Source organism: Equus quagga, chromosome 4 (genome assembly GCF_021613505.1).
Source record: "Equus quagga isolate Etosha38 chromosome 4, UCLA_HA_Equagga_1.0, whole genome shotgun sequence".
Classification (NCBI taxonomy): domain Eukaryota; kingdom Metazoa; phylum Chordata; class Mammalia; order Perissodactyla; family Equidae; genus Equus; species Equus quagga.
In genome coordinates this window covers 10,891,320-10,916,654 of record NC_060270.1, presented here as the reverse complement: position 1 = coordinate 10,916,654, position 25,335 = coordinate 10,891,320, and the positions used below count along the sequence as shown (strand labels likewise).

At 40.8% G+C, this 25,335-nt stretch overlaps 1 protein-coding gene across 5 annotated transcripts in view; it reads right to left on the bottom strand.

Moving 5' to 3' along the window:
• Nucleotides 1-25,335, bottom strand: part of BBX (BBX high mobility group box domain containing) — a 258,252-nt gene that overhangs the window by 32,397 nt on the left and 200,520 nt on the right. For all 5 annotated transcript variants that reach the window (XM_046658686.1, XM_046658685.1, XM_046658688.1 and 2 more), the window contains 2 exons: nt 22,206-22,280; nt 14,932-15,012 (listed from right to left, as the gene is read on the bottom strand). In XM_046658686.1, the coding sequence (XP_046514642.1) occupies nt 14,932-15,012; nt 22,206-22,280 (156 nt within the window). The remainder of the gene's footprint in view (nt 1-14,931; nt 15,013-22,205; nt 22,281-25,335) is intronic.

The window sequence follows — 25,335 nt, the reverse complement described above, 5'->3', positions numbered from 1 at the left end:
TGATATATTCATTAAACTCGAGACAAGCATACTTCCGAATTCCCCCCTTCTAGCTTCATTGGAAGCTTTTCCTATGAAAACAAGATTTGGTAGGAGGAGGATGGACCCAGGGCTGAAGGACTGCGCATGAATCTCAGTGTTGCTCCGTGCTAACTTCGTACCTAGAATGAGTCATTTCATCCTCGCTCCTCTGATGGTGAGGCTAGCCGTCCCTGAGGATTCTGAGGTCTGACACAATGTACTTAGGGCAGTACTCAGTGAATCATGCCAACTTCTGTTCAGATGTTCACTTTTTCTTTTCTTGGGGAAATGAAAATAGTAACACTTTCTATCTACCCACTTGAATTAGATATGGTAAGATGATTCATTAAACAACGACAGAAGGTTTTGGTTAATGAACAAAACCTTATGGGTCCACAAATGCTGACAGACAACATGAAGATCACAAAAGTTCTGAAAACTAAGTCGTGGCATTTTTAAATGCATTTGGTGGCAAACTCAATCTGATCCAAACTTACTTGGCTGCAAATTCTGACCAGAACTAATGTGAAACGGCTTAACATCTTAATTTATCTTACTTAATGACTATTCATACACTTTTGCTATCAGAATCTTCATGTATTTGCATATGTATTGTGGGAATTAATTGCATAGTGTAAGATACATATAATGTATCGTTTTCCTAAAATCTGAAAGATTCTGAACACCAAAACACATCTGGCAGCAATTTGGTTATGTTTTTAAACTCCCCAAATTTCACATATAGGACATTAAAGGAGAAACTTGCCATCTTCCCCTCCAGCTCCCAGGTACCTCAATACTTCAATCTAAAGCTACTTTCTAGAAGGAGAAATTACAACTTGTAAAATTTATTTTCAATAACTGGGTTTGCATTCGTAAGCATCCCCTGCAAGGCCCCTGAGGGCCAGGCCCTGCGGAGGACACTATAGATACAAAGTTCAATAAGGCCCCCTCTGTGCCTTTGAGGAATTCATCCTGAGGCAAAGGGCAGCACAGGAATTTTTAGCCACTACTTGTTTTATCTATTTTGTATTAGCAACGCAGAGGAAAAAGAACACTGAGGCTTGCTGAGTCCCAAATCAAGCACATGAGTAGCAAACTGATTTTTTTTTTTTGAAAAATCACCTTTTTGTCTTTTAATACTTGTTGTTTTTGTGTACTTTTGGGGGAGGAAGATTGGCCCTGAGCTATCTGTTGCCAATCTTCCTCTTTTTGCTTGAAGAAGAATGTCACTGAGCTAACACCTGTACCAATCTTCCTCTATTTTATGTGGGACGCTGCCACAGCATGGCTTGATGAGGGGTATAGGTCTGCACTTGGGATCTGAACCTGTGAGCCCTGGGCCATGGAAGCGGAGCGCGTGAACTTAACCACTGTGCCACCGGGCCCACCTCAGAAAAAAATCACCTTTTTATCAAATGGCCAATTGTCAGGGATCGTTAACGTCTGTAAAATTCATTTTTTAAATGGGTAATATATTCAATTAAATATCAGATGCTCTTCTAGCTCATTTTTCCCCTTAGTACTTTCAGTGGATCTCAAATCTTTCTGCGAGAATTACATTATGATTGGCAAGTCTGGAAAGAAATTGGAGAAGGGCTGGAGAGAGGCAGACAGAGCAAATTCTTAAAAAAAATGAACCTGACAAGAGCACTCGGCCCTTCAGATCATTCGGAGGGAAGATCTGAAATATTATGGATCTGCAATGGAGCTGTCTTTTTCAGGAACTCATGTCAGTTAACTCTCAGACCTCAGCAAGTAGTTATGAAGACTGAGAGCTTCCCTTTATCAAACCCAACCACAAATAAGATCAAAGCAAAATATCCTCTTAAATTAATCCTGAGACATTGATCCATTTAATCTTCTCTGCATGTTTTACTCCCATGAGAGGAGATGTGCTGTTTTTTGTTTTTTTTTCTTTTGATGAGGAAGATTGTCCCTGAGCTAACATCCGTGCCAATCTTCCTCTACTTTGTATAAGGACACTGCCACAGCGTGGCTTGATGAGCGGTGTGTAGGTCTATACCCGGGATCCGAACCCGCGAAGCCCAGGCCGCTGAAGTGGAGTGTGCAGACTTAACTACTGTGCCACCAGCCTGGACCCAGATCTGCTGTTTTTGTATCAATTTTGAAATAATTTTTATTTTCCTTTCTCAATTATCCTGGCTCTTCATGAATATTACTATCCTGTGTGGGGAGAGAGACTATACTAGTTCTAGAAAAAAGGGCTGGAAAGGCCTCAAAGTATATTTTACGGTTTTTAGACCAGTGTCACTGTGGTGGCCTTTAAGAAATCATTTTGGGGACCTTCTACCACACCGGTGCGGTTTTCACAGTGGGATGCCAACAGTCTACAACACACAGGTTCATCTTAGCAAAGCTAATAATACTTTAATACTTTGCAAACTCTATTCTCTGCTTCAATATATTTCACAATGATTCTCCTCATCACCTCTGATAGGATTCTACAGCTAGGAATGAAATGGAACAAATGCAGACACTCACTCCAGGGACATATTCCGGGAAATAGCATAATAATTCTTGTGAAGGTAATTACACTGAGCACCAGTCATGCTTTTCTTCCTTGTTTCAGGCTCTTAAAAAAAATTTTTTTTTTCACAAATAGAGTATGTTAATCCTAAATTACAAGAAAAACAATTATATTGCTGGAAGTTAAACTATAAAAATAAAACAAATAACTCCGAATCAATACCTATAAATCACAAATCTCAGTAACCAAAAACCAGAACACACACAAATCAGATCCTCAGAGTTGAGCGTCTCCCGGGAGGTTATCTAATTGAACATTCTTCCCAATGCAGGAATTCATTTCACTGCAAGATTTCTCAGAGTTAGTTATCCAACTTTTTGCGCAAAGATAATGACCATGTTAGAAGGCAGTGCTATTTGAAATTTTTAAGATATTGAGCAAAAATCTATCACCCTATCAGTCCTAGTTGTTCCCTGAGCCACAACAAGTAATCTACTCTTTCTCTCATGTGACGGACTTTCAAATCCTGGAAGACAGCCTTTATGTCCCCATAAGCCTCTTCCCCTGGCATCATGTCCCAGTTCCCGGAACTGCTCATCACACATAAAGGCTTCCCGACCTTTCAAAAGCTGGGCCCCGATTCTCGAGATGCAGTCTGTGGTCCCGAAGTGAGAACAGGCTTTATGGAAATAGGCTGGTTCATAACCAAACACCACAGCTTGCTTGCCTAAGACCACACAATGAGCTACGGAGCTTAGACTTCAACCCAGATGAAGAAATAAAGGCTGAGAAATGGAAACGGTACATCTTCCACTGGGCTGTTGTGAGGCGCAACTGAACCAACATGTGAGAACACAACCTGTAAGTGACTTCACAGGTCGGTCTACCTGTAACCAGCTTTACAATACTGGGGTTGGGGAGCACTGATGCTTCACTTTAGCAATATTTTCCTTAGATTAAGTTCCTAGCCTTCCTGTGACACTTTAGATGCGAAGTGGAATTATCTGTCAGTTGACAGGGACGTTACTTATCTTCTAATGGGGTCCAAGGATGAACCCCCCCCCCTTTTTTTAAAAAACAGGTCATACTTCTGGTTTGTATTGGGCTTGTGGTCAATTAAAATCTTGGATTTCTTCACCGACATAACATGCTGGGAAGCTTGGTCTCTTCCATTCTATATCTTTCTATTTTTAGTTCCTCGGTACAAAATTTCCATTTTTCCTTACAGTTTATCCTTTCAAAATTTGATTTAAATTACCTTCCCGCTTTATGTTACAGACACACTTGATAAAGCTTATATCTTTTTCCAAATCTCTGGTAATAATGTTACATAGAATACGGCCAAGGACACAGCCTTCTGGAAAACCTCTAGAACCCTTTCATCAGGTGATTTGAACGTTAATAAACTTCAGCAATTTAAGAAAGTTTTATAATCCAATCTAAATTTCCCCTTTTTTTTTCCACAAGGACATCATAAGATTATCCGTCAGAAGTCTTGCCAAAATCTGGATACAGTAGGCCAGCAGCATTCTCTTAGCCTACTATATAATCATACCAAATAGAGAACAAGGATGGCTTATGCACCAGCCAGGGTCTAACTAGGCAAACAGAAACAACTTAAAACACATTGAGCTGAAGGAATTTAAGGCAGGGAATAAGTTGGTTACTCAGGTCATGAAGAACTGAGATACCCAAACAAGAGGTGGTGAGGCAATTCAGGGATTAACAATAGCAGGAAGCCACAGTAGGGACGAATGGGGGAAGGGAAGATGGAACCACGGTGGCCTCTCTGGAGGGAGCTGGACACAGGGAAGAGATGCTGCGTTTGCTCCACCTCCATCTCTCATTTCCCCTTCCCTGCACAGCCAGCCTCTCTCTTCCTCCATCCCCTCATCTCCCACTAGTGTGTCGCACTGGCTCAATCCAGCTGGAAATCAGGGGACACAGGAACCCAGGAAAGGCAGTCTGTAGCCACCTGGCATATAAGCCAGCACGCAGGGCAAACAGACTCTGGGATAGCACATTTGTCAATGATTTTTTAGGGGGAGATTTCGATAATTCCCAATTTTCATCTTCTTTTCTTAGTTCAAACATTATACTATTAGAAATAATTTTCAAAAGTTTCTACAAATTAACAGTCTGTATTTCCACATGACATAAACAGCACCTGGGAACAGCTATGGATGTAATAACTCTTAGAGGATGCTGTCATGCTTAGATGTAAACAAATTCTACACTCAGAGAGTTTCAAAAGGCAGGGACTCCAGAGGCAGACTGGCTCTGCCACTGATCAGCTTATTTTCTCTAAACCTTTCTGTGCCTCAGTTTCCCAATCTATAAAACATGGATGTTAGCAGCATTTGCCTTGGGAGTACTGTGAGGGTCAATGAGTTGCACATGTACAGTACTTAAAACAGTGCCCGTTACAGAGTAAGAATAACATATTGTGACAACCATCCCTCGGGGGCCTTATACCATACAGAACAAACGTTAGCTGTTACGAGTAGTAATACATTCGTATTGGTATCATTAGTAGCATGTCATGGCCCTGGCAGACTAACAGCTTTGCTCTAATTTTTCATTCTAGGGCTGAATGACTCTATAACTGGGGGGGGAAGCATATACAACAAAATTAGATTCAGGAAGATCTTAAATCAGTTATCTTTCAAGAAGCAACTCTTCATAAACATATAATTACGCTCAGTTCTACTTTTGAGTACAAGCCTATCTACTTGCATCGCCTTTTGGGTGCCTATACCAACACTTTAGTGGGACTCAGGAAACAGCACAGAGACTATATCACATCTATCTGCAGGGACATGCACACAGATAAGCACAAAGTGGACACAGAAGAACATAAATCGATGTGAACTCAAGTGAATAAAGCTGCACTGTGGGAAGCACAGAACTAATGTCTGTTATTAATTAGTCAAGTTGCCCTTAAGAGAGGGTTCACTGTTAACCAGGCCTTGAAACAGAACATGCCTTAGTAAATGACAATTTATTCTTCTATAATCATTTTAAATGGAACAATAATCTCCTTTAAAAGTGAGAATGTAAAGTCATCTGCAGGCCACCTTCCAGATGGAACTCCCATGGCTGTATTTAAGGAAGATAAAATGCGAATGTTTTAAATCAAATGTTGGGCATAAATATTTGATATCTATTGTCTGTTCCTCAGTTACTACCGTATTCTTTATAACAGTAATTTAGGGGGCACAAAATGTACCCTGTCCACCCTTGCATTCTCCTCCCAGAATATCCTAGTACCTTCAGAACGAAGGCATTCAACCACATAATTGTGTTGAATTGAATGGTTCATTAGTTCCAAGGTAACTGATGAGTCTTAAAGGCATTCTGACTCATACCAAGAAAGAGTTACTTTATGAACCTATAAAAAACAATGCTAATTATGACCTCGCCACTGCCTGGCCTAGACCAGCAATCACGCTCTCCTTACTCTTCCCAAGAGCACCAGTGAAAATTAATCACCAATATTTTAAGTTTACCTCTAACAACTAAAACCACACTAAGGGTTCTCACTGTTTGGCGCAGTCAGAATGGCCTGAAAGTGACGGGCTGGAAGAAATGTAACTCGTTCCCAAAAAACAAAAACCACTATGTTGAAACTGACATCCTAAGGACGCACATGTATAAAAAGTCCTCCTCTTCAAAATGATTACAAAGAAAAAACGCCACAGGACCACTGAGGAGGGGAGATAGAACGTGCAGTGGAGGGATGACTTTTTAAATTCCTGGGTCCAGGGAGGCCGCCATTTTCAGTTCAGCTAAGGTCACACCTTAGGCTCCGGGTTTGTTACTGGGGACTCAAAGATGTAATAAATCTGTGCTGCATCAAGCTTTGATCTCTTTGAATCAAAGATATTTTTAAATATGTTCCTTTCTACAAATGTTAAGATACCAATTCAATTCTTCAATGTGTCCTGCTTTAAAAGACTGAGTGAAATGACCAGTGAAAAATACTTAATCATGTGTACAGCAGGCCCCCATTATCTGAGGGGGATATGTTCCAAGACCCCCAGTGGACACCTGAAACCGTGGATAGTACTGAACTCCATATATAGCATGTTTTTTCGTGTACGTAGAGACCTATGATAAAGGTTAATTTATAAATCAGGCACAATAAGAAATTAACAACAATAAAATAGAATAATTATAAGAATATACTGTAATGAAAGTTATCATAGATCCTAGCAACCTCAGCATATGATTTTTTTTCTTTCCTTATTATTAAAAGATGAGAACTTTCATCTTTTCACTTACAGGAAGCATGTTACGCCTTCTCTGTGGCATATCTGAATTGCCAACATCACTACTCTTACGCTTTGGGGCCATTATTAAGTAAAATTAGGGTGACTTGAACATAAGCACTGTGATACAGCGACAGCCGATCTGATAACCCAGCCAGCTACTAAGTACTACCAGGCAGGTGGCCTACACAGCTGGATCCACTGGACAAAGGGAGGAGTCATGCCTCAGGCAGCACAAGATTTCATCATGCTACTCAGAATGGCCTGCGATTGAAAACTTATGAATTGTTTGTTTCTGGAAATTTCCATTTAATATTTTGGACCGCAGTTGACTGCGGGTAACTGAAACAATGGAAAGTGAAACCGTGGAAAAGTGGGGACTACTGTACTAGATAAGAAGTAGACACCCTTTCACTGGTACAAAGAAATGGGTAAGAAGTTCCAAAATGTACCCTATCATCATTTCACTCCTAATTATACTTTGTCTTTCATTGTCTATTATAAAAGAGCCAACCTGATTAAAAACAAGACAGTGTAAAAACAGACCCACTGACACTAATCAAGAAGTTTCAATTTCACAATCTCTGCTTTTGAGTACAAAACCAATATTTTGCAGCCAAGGTATGTTTACAATCATTTTGTACCAGCTTATTATCTGCCAAGACAGCGCAGACATAACCCTAGGAAGGCATTTAGCAGTCTTTTCCAAGATGTGCATTTCTCCCATAATTAAATAAAACCAGAATGTTTTTGCCATAAAAATACACTGGCTGATGGTTTCAGAGAATAAAGAATAGCCTCACTGCTAAGAAAATTCAATTTTCTTTATTATAAAAGATAACTGGCTGCAGAACAGCGGTCTACGTGTCTCTCAACACTGAGATCTGGGCGTTTACTATGTGGTTTGCTGAAACAACTGGGCCAGGTGCAACGGTGGTTCAGATGTTTCTCTTCATGCAGTATTTCTTCAGAAACTAGACCATTTCTGAAGACTCCGGATGGGGTGAGGGTGGCCTCTGCTTCTTCGTCTTTTGTTCACACTAAACACCCTCCCAGTTCTTATAGATACTGGAGTAAATTCATCTTTACCTATTTGATTTTAATTATAAGGAGTTTTTGAAAGTAAGAATTAAGAAAAACTAGGGACTCGAGGCCTCTGAAAAATGTCTTCATCCTTTTTTAATAAATAGGGGTAATGACAACTTTTTCAATTCCCTGAGACCCACCAGACCTGTAATCCTGCTTCTTATATATGATGAGTATATCCTCTTTCTTCAACTTCACCCGAACACATAACTAGCTTCATGAATCATGATAAAGAGGAAAAGAACAACGCAGACTACGGGTACCACAGACTCAATTCAGCACTCCCGGGGGCACCATCTTCCATCTTTCTCTCTTCTAGGCTCAGATGAGCTCGGCTCTCTGCTTTCCAAGCTCCAATCTTGACCTAGCTGGCAAGCCCCTCCCTCCTTGACTCTCAGTCTTGGATTTCTTCAGTTGTCCCTTCTCTCTCAGCATCTTTCTCCTCTTCTTTTCTACTATTCGGGCTGCTTCTTTGTTCGCAAACACCCAGGCATCCTGAAGGAGGGCTCCAAGGTCAGGGTCAAGCTTCTGGAAGCCATTCTCTCCCACACACTCAGGTTCACAGTTGGAGTCGTCTCTGACTCCCCTTTTGCTTTGCCTCTCACATCGACTCAATCACCAAATCCAGCCGAATCCCCCGCAACCTCCCTGGTGTCTTGTTTCTGCTACCCTCCTCGCTGCCAGCTCCCCAATCCTGCCTCTTGTCTTCTCACATGTGGAAGTCCACAGAGGCATTCCACTCTATTCTACACACAGCAGCCAAGTGTCTTTCCAAGTGCTGCCTCCATCGCTGTGCACCCCAGCCCCACATCTTCAACTGCTCATTATTTTCAAGTATACATGTCTTTGCTTCACACTACACACCCTCCCAATTCTGCAGCTGCAGTTGACCTTCACCCGCTGTAACCTCCCAGCACAACAGCCTCTACTCCAGTCAGTCTGACGGATTTGTCATCCACCTCTCTCACGTCTGCCTGCCTTTATCCCTCTGCTGCATCTCCCCCATCTCTCCATTTAATTACGCATAAGTCACAATCTCCACTGCACATGGGTGCGTAGGTGTAAAAGAGGGCAGTGGACAAGTTTAAGTGGATGCTGGCAGTGACTGTTGGCCCCAAGTCAGGGCTCAGCAGGAAAAGGAGAGGACGGTGACATTTGCACAGCAAACTCCTCTCTAAGGGGACAGCCACTTATTAGCTCTGACCCACTGTTGTCATGCAGGAAGCCTGGCCCAGTGTCTCCAGATCCCCTAAATTTTCATGAGAAGTCAGAAATATGTATTCATTTGAAATCCATAATTTTAAAATATTAGCTTCTAATTCAAACATAAAATGTAATACAGGTCAACAAATTGTGGGTCAAAGAGAGCATCTCTGCCAAGTTGGATGTGGCCCAAAGGCTGCTAGTTTCAACCTCTGTTCCTAAACAACTCCTTCATCAAGAACCGTCTTCATGCTTTCCCCCCTGTGCTGGGTCCTCAGATGCTCCTGCTAATGTTAACCTCTCCGTTTCCTGCTCTCACACGCTCACTTAGTGTATCACTCAGCACTCGGAGGAGCTTTGTCATTCCATCGCATGGTCCCCTGTGAAAGCACCTGCACTATTTCTTTCTTATCCCTTAACTTTTTATACCTTATCTCTTTGCAACTGGAGAACAAGCTCCTGGAGGACAGGGGCTGTACATCATGATTTCCTAAAGCCTTCACAGTATCTTCCAAAGTATATTCACAGACAGACACTTATTTAAGGGTGTAAGATGTATTTTGGCAGTTTCAAAAGTGCAGACACTTTTTAAAAAAGGAATATCAGCCCCATTTCTTTGACAGCGCCTTGAACAATCTGTCATCTTATTCAGCCATACACTTCTGTGTAGGAGTAAGCTGTCTTCCATAGAGCTTTCCATAACATGCAAACTCCTATAACAAGCAACTTGTACAGTCTTTTATATTCATCTAGAACAAGGGGACAGAAGAGCCCAGCCAGCCTGGGTTTCCACCAAGGCTCCAACACTTCCTGTCCACGTGACCTTAGGCAACTCACAACCTCTCTGCTCTTGTTTCCTAATGTGTGAAAGAGGAAGGACAATAGCATCTACCTCAGAGGACCTGGGGGGAGAATTCAGTGAGCACATGTAAGGTACTTAGAACAGTATCCAGCACACAGTAGACAATAATTGTCAGTCAGTATCATCTTAGGTTAGATAATAAAACTTACCTGCAGATAAAATCTGCTACTAAAATTTATAATCTATTTTAAAGAACACATGAGATTATTTCAGATAAATCAGAAGTAAAACAAACATTAATACTTTTAGGCTTACGCCCCAGCCCCTAGTGGCACTCCAGAACACCAAAACCATACCTGGAGGTGAAGCACTCCTGTACCACTGACCTTGGAGAAGGCTCACAGGTTAGCTCATCACACTAAAAATATTCTACATCCACATGCAGGTGGCTTCAGTGGCCTCACTGTTACTGGCCTGGAGTAGAGCCTCAATAATCACCATTTGTTAGAATAAATGAATAAACTGCTCCACTTATTATACTAGGCAATCTTGGTACCAGAGAGCTTCAAGTTTAGAATTTTCCTTGCTAAAATGTACAGGTAAAGATGTCTCTGTGTGTCCTCCCACTACAGCAATTATTAGGATCTCTGGGCGGATGCTCTGCTGCCTTGTTCTTTATATGACCTAACCTAATTAATTTCAAAATGAAAGGAAACACAATATGTTACGGTACTTGTGCCAATTAAGTAACTGTTAACTGAACAGTATGCACCTCATGGAGGTTCCAACCTAAAGGGTTGTATTTTTCTTAATTCCCTGACCTCAGCAGCACTAAGAAATCTCCTTTCCTAGCTGGAGTAGATTCCTGAAAAATACCTGGAACAGATCCCAGAATTTTCAGGTCACTTTCTGCTATTAAAAATCCATCCAGTTTAAAATACCAATCAAAGGCCCGAGGCAGGGTCTTCCCCAGGGATCCCTTGGCTTTGGGGTCCCGGGAAATGGGAAGAGGGCCTCACAAAGCCAAAGTGAGATTGCAGGCCTGTCCAGGTCTCTGTCTCTGCTGTTGACATCCTCCAATTTTTTTTCTTCGCCTGCTCTCTAGGTCTAGGAACAGCAATAAACTCATGCCTAAAACATTTCCTGCTTCTCGCGCAGAAGACATTTCTTACAAGCAACAGCCCCTGTCTTTGGGTGGTCTCCTCATTCCCTCCTTCTCCCGTGCCAGCCCACAGGAATGGAGTTGGGGAAGGGTGAGTGGTTAGTTCTTGGGTTTCCTCGCCCTTCCTTCATAAGGCCTAAAGCCTCTCGTTTAGAAGACAGGAGGAGGTTGGTGGAGGTAAACCTAACTGCCTGTGGTTCTTTCTTTCTTTTCCTGTCTGTCCTTGCTAATTCTACATCAGGCGGAATGACCTTGTCAGGGGATGCCAAGAGGCGGGATGATACACAAAATACTTAACAGGCAGGGAGGCCAACTGATCGGAACGGATGTGGTCTCAGGGCCGGAACAGGGCCCTGGAGGCCCCTTGCTGTGCTCTCCAGTTGCTGGAAGGATCAGGGGGGCCCAGGGATGCTGGCAGAGTTGCTGCAAGCGTCCTCAGGGGGTTTGGGTCACAGCCTTTTTACTAACAAGAGGAAGTATTTTGGTATTTCAGTATCAGGACAGTTGTACTGGTGCAAACCAGCTGAACTTCACTCCTGCTTGTGGGAGCTCGTCAGTGTCCTGAGCAAAGTCGTCTCTGCCACACACTTCCTGATGTGAGAGACTGCCCGCAGCCTGCCTGCTGCTGCCCCCTCCTCATGACTGTTCCTTGGCTTCTTGCCTGATCAAGCTGAACGACTTCCTATTTGTCCAATTGACCCCTGGGAAACTCACACATCCTCATAGCCCCAAATAGAGATAGCAGCCAGCTATTGCAAGTCTCTCCCTGCTGCCCATTTCCTCCAGTTCTCTTTTGCCTGGTCAGACAGGTGAAAGGCAGAGCAACAACCTATGTCTTAAACACTTCTTGCTTCTCGCTGAAGAATGAGAAGAGACTTGTTGCAGGTACCACTCCTAGTCTTTTTTTTTTTTTTTCAGTGAGGAAGATTGTCCCTGAGCTAACACCTGCACCAATCTTCCTCTACTTTGTATATGGGACACCACCACAGCACGGCTGATGAGCAGTGTGTAGGTCCGCACCCAGGATCTGAACCTGCGAATCCCAGGCCACTGCAGTGGAAACATACAAACCCAACCACTACACCACTGGGCCAGCCCCTCACCCCCAGTCTTTAAGAGGGGTTCCCTTAGAGTTATCTTCACTTTGCTTGATGGGGGCAGGGGTGAGAATGGAAAGCACTTCCTCCCCTTCCTCCTCAGGACAGCATGAAAGGCCAAAATACTCCAGATGGCGGGAGAGCCTGTGATGCCCCCCACCCACTGATGACTCGGGGGTAGCGTGGGCATGAGAGGAGAAACCCCTGGAGTGGCATGTGGGATAGCAGCTGGATTAGGCTGTCTCTATAAATCCCGATAGAAGGGACTGGCCCAAACTGCAGGTGGCTTCTTGGTGGCTTTCCTTTTGCAATGTGTGAATTTAAAGCTGTTTCTTCAGATTTCAGACAACAGCACCAATTCTGGGCAACAGGAAAAATCCTCCTCAATATCCTGTTCTATTTATTTAAAGAGGTGCCCAAAATAATTAAACATTATCTTTTGTTCAAGAAAAATGAACTTCCAATACACATGGAATAGAAAAGAAATGGAGGAAGCCTATTTCTCCTGGCGATTCTGTGGAGACACTGATGAATCCATTGTGCACGTATTGATGTCTAATTAGCAAGTGGGAAGGATTGAGGATGCTATTGTAAAACACAGTCTATTAGCATTACGGCATCATATTCATGTGGTGCAAATAATCATGTGTGAAGATTTTCTTGGTAAATTATTTTTTAGCGACCTTGTTTCATCAAAAGCATACATTTTTACTTGGATGTTATAGGAAACTAAGTCTGAGTCTAAGCTGATTTGCTATAATTGGAATAGGCTTATTTCAGTCATTTTACCCCTTTAAATTATGATAGCAGCATTCAAACATCTGTTAAACCAGAGCATCTGTTTCATATTTGGGATGCGTCCCTACAAATTAGAAGAGTGTTCTTTTTAATGAGCTCTGATTTAATAGGGAATCCTTTTTTTATGACTGTTATGCTGAAGAAAGAAAACGAGACAAATTCATCTCTCTAGCACCCCCCACAGCAAAGTACCTCAAAGGTCCATACGTTTCTAACACAAAACTGTTGAATAAAGATATATTAATATTGACAGTTTGTTTTACAATTTAGTGTTGTTTAATATTTTAAAAACTTATACATATGTATATCTTTGTGTATATGTGTACAAACACACACACATTTACACATCACCAGGAAATGCAGAGAGGGCCATATATTCATATTATTCAAGAAAAATAATCACTTCTTCCAAACAATTTGTCTTGACGATCCACATAGTCTTGACGGTGCTAGACAAGTTCATGACCTCATGGTTTCTCTAAGACTTGTTTACAACTCTAACTCCAAAGACACACTTGTAGCCACATCTTGACCATTTTGGTTCCATCTGAACTAGTACTTTGCCACTGACTCACCCAGTTCTTTTTTTTTTTTTTTTAGGAAGATTAGCCCTGAGCTAACTACTGCCAGTCCTCCTCTTTTTGCTGAGGAAGCCTGGTCCTGAGCTCACATCCATGCCCATCTTCCTCTACTTTATATGTGGGACGTCTACCACAGCATGGCGTGCCAAGCAGTGCCACCGTGTCTGTACCCGGGATACGAACCGGCGAACCCCGGGCCGCTGAGAAGCGGAATGTGCGAACTTAACCGCTGTACCACCGGGCTGGCCCCTGACTCACCCAGTTCTTTTTCAAACTATTTCCTGTGGTCTTCATACGTTTTCTAGTCATTCATAGCCCTCTGTTTGGGTCTGAATTTTTCTTACACAGGAGGCATATCACTTGTCTGACAACAACAGGTCAATTTGTTCCACTGTTTATACAGTTCTTTACTTTCTTGGGCCTTTGTATTTTTGTATTTCTAATTTGAATCTGGCTAGACTTTAAAAGTTTAATCTAAAGATATTGAAAACTCCTATATTTTTATGATATAAGCTACCATAAAATTTTGAAAATGATAGTTCATCCCTTTAAGTTCAATAAACTACACAGGATTTATAAAAGAACCCTATCACTCCACAAAAAACTTAGAAGGAACTCATTGGAAGGAAGACAGAGAAGTGAGAAAACAGAAAAAGTTTAATATAAGAGATTGTGGTCGCCCATTTTGTACCTCCTAATTTGTCTCACCAAAGAGAAAACTATCACTACAGCGTCCTGGTGCTAAAGACATTTGTTTCACATGTTCCCTTAAGGCAGAGCGGTCGCAGCTTGGCAGAGAAAGCCATTGTTCCTGCCCAGGCTAGCAACAGCAGCTTCTAGCATCTTCCCCGCAACCCATCGCCCACCAAGGGAGGGCTCTGTCAAAACACATTGTCTACTTTGCCAAGGGAACAGTAGCATTTTACACCCACATCACATCAAATGTACAACGGATAGATGTCATAAAACCAGACTTTAGAGCACGTCATTTGAGTTCTTCACTGAAAAAGACAAAAATTAAAACATCAACCACCTGGTTTGAAAGTAGTGCCTTCTGGGGATTTATAGATGTTATAAGAGAATCAGAGGAGAGGAAAATGACTGAGCTCATTAATCTGGGTTCAAGCTGGACTTATTTAACCAATCTGAGAGAGACAAAAACTGACCTTATTTTAAAATACTACCTGCGAAAACGATTTCGAAGGTTCCCCAGGTAACCTTTTTCAATGCTTAATGATTTTTAGAACCAAAATTCCTTTTTTCCTAAATTAAAGGTTAGCCCCCTTATTGTTGAAAATTAGATACAACAGACTTTCTGGTCCCAGGTGAGATGGTGCAGTTTGAGGAACACTGTTATGATTAACTTTTCTGCCATTTCCACTCTGCAGATCTCATCTCAATATATTCTTGGAAACTTGCCTCTGCCAGTTGAAAGAGCGCAGACTTTCCACAGCGTTTCACAGGTTCGGCACCACCCAACTGCGAAGTGTTTGATGAAATCTATATTGAAAACAATTCATACAAATAACATTAATTGTAATATCAGAATCTTTGCTTCCCATTCACACTCATTCAGGAACTTTCCTTAGTTTATAAGAACATCACTGCTCCCAAGAACCAAATAACTTTAAATGTGTCATGCTTGGGATTATAATTTTGAAACCAATTTTAGCTAACTAACCTCAAAAATAGTAACAAAAATCAGGTGTGGCTTGCTTGGGTGGTTTTTTAATGACGAGAGTATTATCTTGTATATTTCAGGCTTGAAACTGAACTCTATAACTTTAAAACAAGACATGCATTTCCATTTGTATATAAATACCAATTCATCAACTGGCCAAATATAAAAGAGACTTAGAATCATTTTGTATTTACCAAAGCAATTAGTTAATTTTTTTTAAGGAATATATTTGGGATTTCTGTGGAAAGATAGCATGAAGTCAGTCAACAAAAATTTCTTTAAGAATCTAATATAAACGTGGTAGGCAGTAGGACGGGAGCTCAGGAAGCTAAGAGTTTATATAAAACATTGGCCCTGGCTTTGTGAGTATGCTCTAAAGCACACGCAGATTGACCATCAAGACCAGAAGCCTAAATAAGTTGTACAGATAAGGACATGCACTGTAGTAAAACATCGATATATATGACATTACATTGACTGCATGCTCATCTGCAAATCTGGCTAACCAGCAGCCAGGCACTGATAACAAGGAAGAGCACTGTGCTTTCTCATTTTTACATGAAAACTTCATTTTCAATTTCTTGCCTAACTCAGTAAAGAGCTGAGAAGGACATACATTCTTAAGGATCTTTACAAGGCATCTTTCTCCTGGAGAAGTTCTGTCATCATTAGAGCAGCGAGCTATGGTCTAAGCTTTTTATATTCTTCGTGATCCTGAATTCTTTCTCACTTTAAGACGGAGGCATTTCTCAGTTCGGTTTAGGAGGCAATCCTGCCTTGTGACTACGTCCTTACAGGGGACCCCAAGACCCCCAGGGACTCTGTGGAGCTGCCAGCTCCAGGAGAGACGGAGTGCCTGCTGCTACAGGGAATTCTCCAAGAACACCTGCTGGACAAGAGGCCCTTGGAGAGTCAGAAGGGTCTAGTTTAAGAAAGTCTTAAGGACCTTTTCTTCCTAGGTGTTATCACTTTTAATAAAGTCCTTTCCTATTCATCTCAATCACTTTTTCTTTAGAAGATCAACTTATGCGGCTCAATCTTTCTGAAGTTTGGAATGTCTTCCTCTAGGCGAATTTTCTCTGATATATGCCACTTCTACTTTTTCTAGACAAGTTGAATTCAATGACTCACCTTATCACTGGACTAAGAGAAACAAATACAGTAATACAATCCCCGACTCTCAGCGACTTGGGGGTACTGAACACCAGTGCCAGTCCCTGAACCAAGGTTGTGTAATAAGGACATGGCTTCTGTGTCAGACACACCTGCATTACTTTTTGCTGTGAGGACTTAAGCAAATAAGACGCTGAGCCTCAGTTACCTTATCTTCAAGATGAAAACAATAACGCCTGCCTTAGATTTTCTGTTAGTGAAGAGTGTGACACCATGCTGAGCCCATATTACGCTCTCAATAAATGGTGCAATTATTAGTAATAAGGATTTATCATTATTAACACTAATAAACAAACTCAGTACAATTCCAAATACTAGTTACACACTGAAATTGGAACGAAATTAAAAATTGCAAGGTCAGAGGATAATTATTAAATTTAGTAATTTGTAGAGTACTGAATTTGTTGCATAATCATACAACACCCTCAAGAACCACTGAAGGACAAGCAGCTGTGTAACGCTACAGACACTGTTTCTAGTTCTTCCACTGGCTCCCTCTGCTGTCACTTTCGTCCCTGTAGGTTTATCCTCCCTGATGCTTTGTGTGTGTTCACTACCAATTCCCTGGGCCCCGTGCAGCGCATGGCACACAGAGAGGCTCCCAGGGGAACTGCACAGACACACTACCTGCCATCTGAGCTCACGGACAGCTGTCTGACTCAAGGCTTGAGATTAACGGTTCCTTGCCTTTCAAAAGGAACCACCTACGTTTAGTAAGACCAGTTTTCCTCACCGCCTACAGAGGATTTTAGCCTATCTGCAGGTATAGGGCAGTATTTTAAATGCTCAAGTTTGCTGTAAGCCTGATTTCCAAAAAGGCTTTGACCGGGGGTGGGGGTTGGGGTGTGGGGGGGGGGGGCGGTCAATATATTTTAGTAGCCCAATATTTCTAGAATCATCTAAGAATAAAATTTTCATTTAATGACTTAGAGGTAAGATACGCTTTCTAAGAATGTCTTTTGGCTTAATTTTTTTGGCAGGGGGCATAATTTTTTTTGGAAAACTGGACATACATTGATGTCTATGGCTAAGCCTTATCTTGATTCCTCCACAGCATTCAATGTGGCTGAGCATTCTTTTAGGAACCTCTTCTCTGGGCTTCCATTACCACATGGGTCCTGTTTTCCTCCCACCTCTCAAGTCACTCCTGTTGTTCTTTGCTAGCTGGTCTTTCTATGGTGATCCCTTAAACGTTTTTCCTCAGATTTCTGTCTTAGGGCCCACTCTCTCTTTATTTACACATTTTCTCACAGTAATCTCATCTCCTCTGAGGGCTTTGATTATAAGCATAGCTTGTACCACACCGATCTGTTCCACCCGTGTTCATTCACCCCACTTTTTCTCTGTTTGAGAGACATATACATAGCCTTTCAATTAAGAACAATATAGCTAATTCATGTTTTATAATGACTGGTCAGCTAGTGGTGAGAAGCGTGTGTCATGTTACACCCCCAGGTGGGGGCACGAGTGGGCCATACTGTATCGTGCGTTCGTGGCTATGCTGCTGTTTATCTTCCTCGAGTTGGATGGTGCTTGCCAATCTGTTAACTCCACTGTGGTCTCTCCTTTGGTAATTGTGTAGAGTTCTGACAAACAGGGTGGGTGTGAGCGTAACTGAGGTACAGCAAAGGTGTTAAGAGAAATTATCACCCGGGATGTTAAACTGCTAATTTTATAGCTGCCTGAGGTGGGGGAGAGACTAAGGAAACAAGTGGTAAAGATCAAAAGCAGATTAAGCAATGGTGGAAGTCTTTTGCAATTATGAGGGGTATCATCAACATCGCAGCCTGGGAGGAAATGACCCATAATTATTGAAGGAATTAATGAATCAAAGAGCAAATGAACAATAGGAGACGACTGGTCTTTCTTATCTTAAAAGAAATATTAATGCTTCTCATAAAACACATAATACTTTCACACTGATTAGCTGCAGTGTGAGTATATGGTGTTTTTGTCGAGTGCAATACTCTGCAACATACTGAGCATTCCATCACGAAAATGAACACTTTAAATTTGCACCTATTGCTCGCATCCACCTGTGACAACACCTTAAATTTGATGAGATTATGGCCGTATTTATATTGACAAAGTAAATACCTTCTAAGGAAAGTTTTAATGTCCAAAGCTATTTGTCTAAATCATCCAGATTGGCTCTCTGTCTTCAAAGTCAATAAGCAATTTTTCAATGCAAAGATAGACTCTAGGTCTAAGAGTCGGCCACACAGCAGAGAAGAGAATAAGTGGACTGGTCACGGAGCTCAGACTTGTTAAATAAAGGGAGACAACGGTGCCCTTCCGGCATTACATTTGGCCATTAGTCTCCAGTAAATGAGACTGAAAAGTGACGGATGGGTCCCTCGATCAGTAAACAACAGGTGATGCAGACAGGAAACTCACACAGATCAACTTAACGGATCAGCGCCTGGAAACAGTGACGGCCCTTCAGAGGGCCCATGCTGAATCTAGGTGAATCCTGAGTGTCAGTGAGGAAGCGGAGACAGCTTGAAATGGGGGGAGTGGGGGAGAGGCTTTGAACCCTGTATTTCTTTCCAGATCTCGTAGAGCAGATATATTTTTCTCCGTCTAAATGTAAACATTCATGAGGAACCTACAAACAATATGTTCTTTATTCAGTTTCATGGTTCCATATAGGTTAACTTCGAGGGGTTTTTAAACTATTAGATTTGGTTAGGAAGGAAAAATATCCTTCTCAGCTTGCAAGGCAGAGACCCAGGACTTGATGTGAAAGAAAAAAACATTTTAAACTTAAAGAAATGCCCAGGGTTTGCTGTTTGTTAAAAAGTGTGTTTCTAGGCTAATTATATTACATGATAAATGACCCATTGCCAAGAGAAGGTCTAGCTAATCTCTTTGTAGATTTATGAATGTTTGTCAGTGAAATTAGCAGGAATGGTCTCTAGGAATCTCCCATGCCTGATCTTAAAATATTACAAAGCTAAACATTTTTAAAGAGTAAATTGTTTCCTAAATTATATAAACATACACTTTTCTCTTAAGTGTACATAATACAGGACTGAGAATCCCTCTGAAAAGGGATGGGGGTATAAAGTGGCCCCCTGGGTAATTTTCTATTTTACATCTATCCCTTCCTTACTTCACCCTTACCCTATGAGGTCCCAGAGAGACTAGGAGGCGCCTTAACAACGACAGTTTAATAACTCAGGGTTAAAATGATCAACTATAGAGCAGCAGTCTCAAACTGTGGTTTCTTAATAGGAAACTTGTTGGAAATGCAAATTCAGGCCCCACTCCAGATTTAATAAATCAGAAACTCTGGGGTGGAGCCCAGCCATCTGTGTTTGAACGAGCCTTTGAGGTGACGGATGTATTTGCCAGTTTGAGAACCTCTGCTATAGACTAATTAGAATGAGAATTTCAAGAGTTTGTGTTTTTTCAAAGGTGATGGGTGTGTTATGAAATAATTATAAGAGCTTTAGGGCTACGATCATAGTTAGTAATTAGAGCCTATTCTATTTCTACTACAATGTATATGCTCATAGCAGATTTTAGCAGATAATTTTATTAGTTCATCTAGTTAGCTCTTGTTTAGTTTTCAATAAACCAGCCCAGAATGGGCTGACAACATGGTCAGATCATGAGATGTTAAAGACTGACACTTAGGGTTCTCTTGGGTCAGCTGAGGAAAGTGAGTAGAGAGGTTATACATCCTCAGAGAAACACGTATTTCTCTTTTATAATCACATAGAACATTTGCAGTTCAATAATCATGTTATGTAATAATTTGCTTAGGAATGAAAAGTGTTCATATTATCAAACTGTGCAAAATATAACTAGGAAAAATAATATAGTGAGTTGCGAGGGGGAAGTACATTTGATTCTAGGGCAAAACATCTTATTCTGGTTTCTCCATCATGCATGCCTCCCTGTGTTATGATGCTGTGAAACAACTCCCAATAAGTTTTCAAAATAACAATTTTTTTTAAGCTTCCTCAAATCTTGTATATGTCCCATGGTCAAAACCCAAAAGCCCTCAGAAGTGAGGCGTGACATCTGGAAATGTGTCCTTGTACAACTCCCAAGAGAAGGTTCTCTTCTCTACACAAAAACCTTCTCGTGCTTTGAGGAACCAGCATATGGAGCAGCAAGGACAAACTTAATTTGTTTCACAGAGGCATGGAACCTCATTCTCCAGAATCACAGGACAGCAGCTGTTACACCACCAAACTGGGCACTCAGAGCTGCCCAGGGCTTCAGCAGCTCCTAATAAATCTGAAGATGGGATCACTTAAATAACAATCACGCTCTGAGTGGCGTAACTGTTAGACACAGCCAGCCGAGATATCCCACACTGACACTGTAAGTGAGGTTGAAGATCTTGGCGGTCAATGCATCCGTAAATATCAGGTGTGTCAAAGATGAGCCAGCACCTTCCTAATATTCATGGTACAGACTGTAGAATTTAATCGAACAGAATATACAGTGAATACATAGTTTGGAAGGAAATTTTCTAAAAAGTTGCATGGAACTGGCTCAAGGATCAACATTAAAAATAAATCTAGCCACTGTGCCAAAATTCTTTTTTTACTCTTGAAAAAATTATTCATATCAAATAAATGGATGTCAACAACTGGAGGAAAGCAAGGAAGTATTAAACAAAACTATTTCCCCAGACAGTGAAAATAACAGCCTGTTTATCACAATGAAAAATTATAATAAAATCTTAATTTATTCAGATTCATCAAGCAAATTGTTCTTCATGAAATGATAACATTATACGGTATTTTCGTTACCAGTTTTATAGAATAGCCCTAGACAGTGAAAGCAAATACTGCAGCAGAGAAAGCAAACAGATGAGCAGGTGGTGTGGAGACGGAGCTTGACACAAGTGTCCTAAGAAGCAGCAGCATTTTTTTTTTTTAATATAAGAGCTGAAAGTGATTTTTTCTCATTTTCAAAGTAAGATGCTGGGTTTTCTCCTGCCAAAAGGATATCATTTTACATTTCATTTATGCAGCACTCTTTATTCAAATGAATCAAAGTGCTTCAATATATCAATATTAAACAGAACAGTCCTGCTCGCCATTTTCTCTCAGCCTTATAAAAAACTGCTTCGTTTATGATATGCATTTTTCAGTTGGGATTCATAAAAAGGAATAAGGGGAAAGACCTACAGCAGACGTCATCATATTTTTACGAACTGTGCACACCTTCCTGTTTGTCAGACAGTGCTCATTAGAGACGAGCATAGGGTTGAGGCTAGAGGTTTGTGGCAAATTTGGCCTCCTCATCACACTAACCCAGAAAACGCTCTCGAGTCTGTGATCTCTGACTGGCTGAGAAACCAAAGAAACCTGAGATCTTGAGAGAGCCAACCTGATCTAGGCCTGAGATTAAACACTAATAAAAATACCGGATGGAGCGACACCGCATCAAAGGTAAGCACCGATCATTAACAGCTCGTGGTCCCCACTGCATTCGCTGTGAGGGTTATTCACGAACTGTGGCACCTAACTTCACTACTGGAAAAACTTAATAAATCGGAATCCTATGTCCTTCCTGTTGACAGCAGTTTTTGCAAGCTTTTAGAACAAATTAACCACAAGGTAAAATGAAATAAACGAATTACTGGAAAGTGACTCTTCTGAAGGAACTCTTTAATGAATGCTCATACAATGGATATAAAATTTGGAGCTGATCTACAATTACAGCAAAGGCAGCAAAACACACTAAGTGTCCTGTGATATGTATTATGTTGGTAATGTCAAGAGGTATGCCCAAGTTCAAAAACTCCATTCCAATACCTCCTGAGCTCTCTAAGTTTTCTGAGCCCAATAAGCATTTAAAAAGAAGGCCATACCTCTGCAAATTGAAACAAGGCTGATGCTTGACACTGTTTCGAAGGAGCATCAGGGTGGGATGTACTTGAAGATATCTGAAAGGAAACAAGTAATTTTTAATGCATAAGGACATTTTCCCATATTGGATTAACAGATTCTGCCACATATTCCCAATGCAGACACTGATAAAGATTAAGACGTGAGTCATCACACTCAATCTCTTTTCGAAGAACAGTATAAACGATAAAGGAAGACAAAGGCCATGTTTCTAAAAACAGATGACTGGAAAGAACAAAAAGACCGAGTCTGGCTCATTTGCCATGTCTCGTGTGACATTATCAGGTATACGTCACAAGCAGTAGTTGAGAAGACCTGTTGAGATGAATTTCCTTATTTCAATGGATCTTTTAAAATATTATTAAGAGCTGGAAGCTGCAAGTGGAGCCAGACACTCTCTCTCTTCCCTAACCCACGGCCCCCGAGCTGGTCTCTGCTTAGCAGCAGCTGTGAAAAGCCTCTGGCTGTGGGTCAGGGCATCTGGGATGGAATCGCAGCTCTGCTCTCGCTAGCTACATGATCTTGGACAGCTCAACCAATCTTTCTGGGACTTATTTTCCCAAGTGTAAATTGGTGATGATGATGATGATGATAATCCCCATTTCACAGGATTATAGTGAGAAGAAGATAAGCCACAGAATATACTGTCTGCACGGCACCAGAACTCCATGAAGTTTTCAATGAATATGAGCAACATCTCTTTCTTTTTTAACACCATACATCTTCCTCCCCAAATACACACACACACTCTCTTCAGGTGTCTGGCAGTGGATAGAAGATCCTGCCACACCACACCTGGTTGGACCAGGAGACCTTTTGCTTCCACTTGGTAATTACAGTAGCCTCATTAAAAGTCTGCTCTGAGGGCCAGGTGGAAATACTTTTCAAGGATGTTTTGAGAACAAGATCAGTTATCAATTTTGGTTCCAAAGTGAACAAAACTTCTATCCAGTTACAAAATAGAGTGAAAGCTAGTCACAAGAGCAAAAACCCCTGGGCATTATTAATTCGGCCCATTCCCAGCCCCAGAAAGTCTTTTTTTTTCAATTAATTGTGCCCACCAACTCCATCACAGGGTACCTACTAAGCAATAAAGGCACCTCAATCATAACTCTTCCATCACAGAAATCAGTTTTTCATCTTAAGTTGGTTAGAAAAACAATGGAGGCAGCTGGTGATACAGTATCAAAGTGATTTTTAAGGATGAGAAAGAATTAGTAAAGAGACTGATAGAATTATTGACTTTATTCACTGCTAAAGCCATTAGGAAAATTTTAATTCCACTCTATCTTTTGAATTGGACCTATAAGCATTTTTAAAATAAATGTCAGTAAAAAGAAAAAAGATCTCCCAGAACCTATTGAATAAACTAGATATAAACAAACTATAGTGAATGGGTAAGATTTAACCAAGTGCTTTTGAAGACATTTGAGGGGAAAGTTGTAGAATTCTCCTTGGTCAAACCATGAAACTTATTTCAAAAGACCACCATTTGCAAGTTGTGGCAGACAGCAAATATGAATCCACAAGGATTTTCCTGAAGTCCTAGGAATTATAAACTGGGTGGGTCTTACTTCAGACATCACTTTTCATTCCTAGCAACCCTCTATAAAAGTTAAATAAAATAAACAGTTTATGTAAGGGGAAACACCTAACCTACCATATATTTCTTCAAGAATTAAATCAGACAGTGAACAAAACAGAACCAGTGGCATAAACCACCTAGATTTTTGAAAAGCATTTCACAAGCTTCTAAAGGAAAGGATGTTTTTATGAATGAATATTGAGATAAAGGAGGTATCCAGTTAATGACATGAATAGAGAACGTGTGAAGAAAGATTAGGGACCCTTGATATAAAAGCAATAGGGTCAGGGATCTCTTTGGAATCTTCAGTATGCTGTAGAAGCCACCAAAATGCACATATGTCAATACAACCAAAATTTCATATGAAATTTTAGAAATTTCATTAGATCTTTAAGGTTCAGGGATCACTGGCTAAGCATTTCTGCTTTCAAAGTTGGGACCAACATTACTTAACATGTCCATAACTACCGTAGAAAAGGGAGGTGCAGAGGGAATCCTCTGTTCCATTAAATTCTTGAGGAAATGATATACAAACAATTGGAATTCATGGCACATCTCACACAGGCAGAAAGAAAAGTGACCGATAAGGAGTAGCATGTCAGCAAGTATATGTTGTAACATTCTGGTGATATCAGCAAGGCATTTAGGCACATTATAAACAATGCCTTAAAAAGAATGGCCTAATACGCCAGTGTGAAAAGCAGTTTTGCCAATGAAATACTAAGAACCACCAGGAAAGAACACCAGAGAGGAAAAAAAATCTGAAACTAAAAATATGCTCTTCTTGTACAAAACTGTAACCCAGTGGCCAAATACTCAGAAGGATGGCAGGGTGAGAAAAGGTCTAGTGAAAGACAATTCAAATGATCAAGGGGGGACCACGTGGTTTAAAATTTAGAAAAAATTAATCAATGATGGCTCCATATTGAGTTCTAGGGTAAATGAAGATATTTCGGGAAGCAGTCTCAACCTTTAGACTTGATATCAAGGATAATGTGCTTTTCCATGTCATCTCTTTGAATCAATGCTAGAGATGTATCAAGCTCAACAGGTTTGACACAAGACCTAAGACTCTGAAAACTGCCCACTGCATACTAAAGTTTCAGTTAAGAGAAAAGGGTACTTAAAAAAAAAAAAAGGAATGCATAGCCAATAACCATGAGTTGATTCTGTCTTCTGATTTAACACCTGTTAAATTAACGCCTGACAAACGACTCAGTTGTAACAATAACTCAATTATACTCTTAACTTTACTATCCATGAATAAAAATTAGTGATGAGCTTTAAGTGTAATAATATTTACTATGACTTAATAATAAGCTTCTATGAACATACATATAGTTATTCCTTCATTAAGAGACTCTGGTGTTCCAAACCATCTTTCCCAAAATTTGATTCCATTTTCCCATTTATCGCTACTTAAGCTAAGTAGAGTTCTTCGTCGCTTTAAGTTTCAGCGATCAGCCCAAATTCAGGCTCACTTGATAATTTCCTCACTGCACATAAGC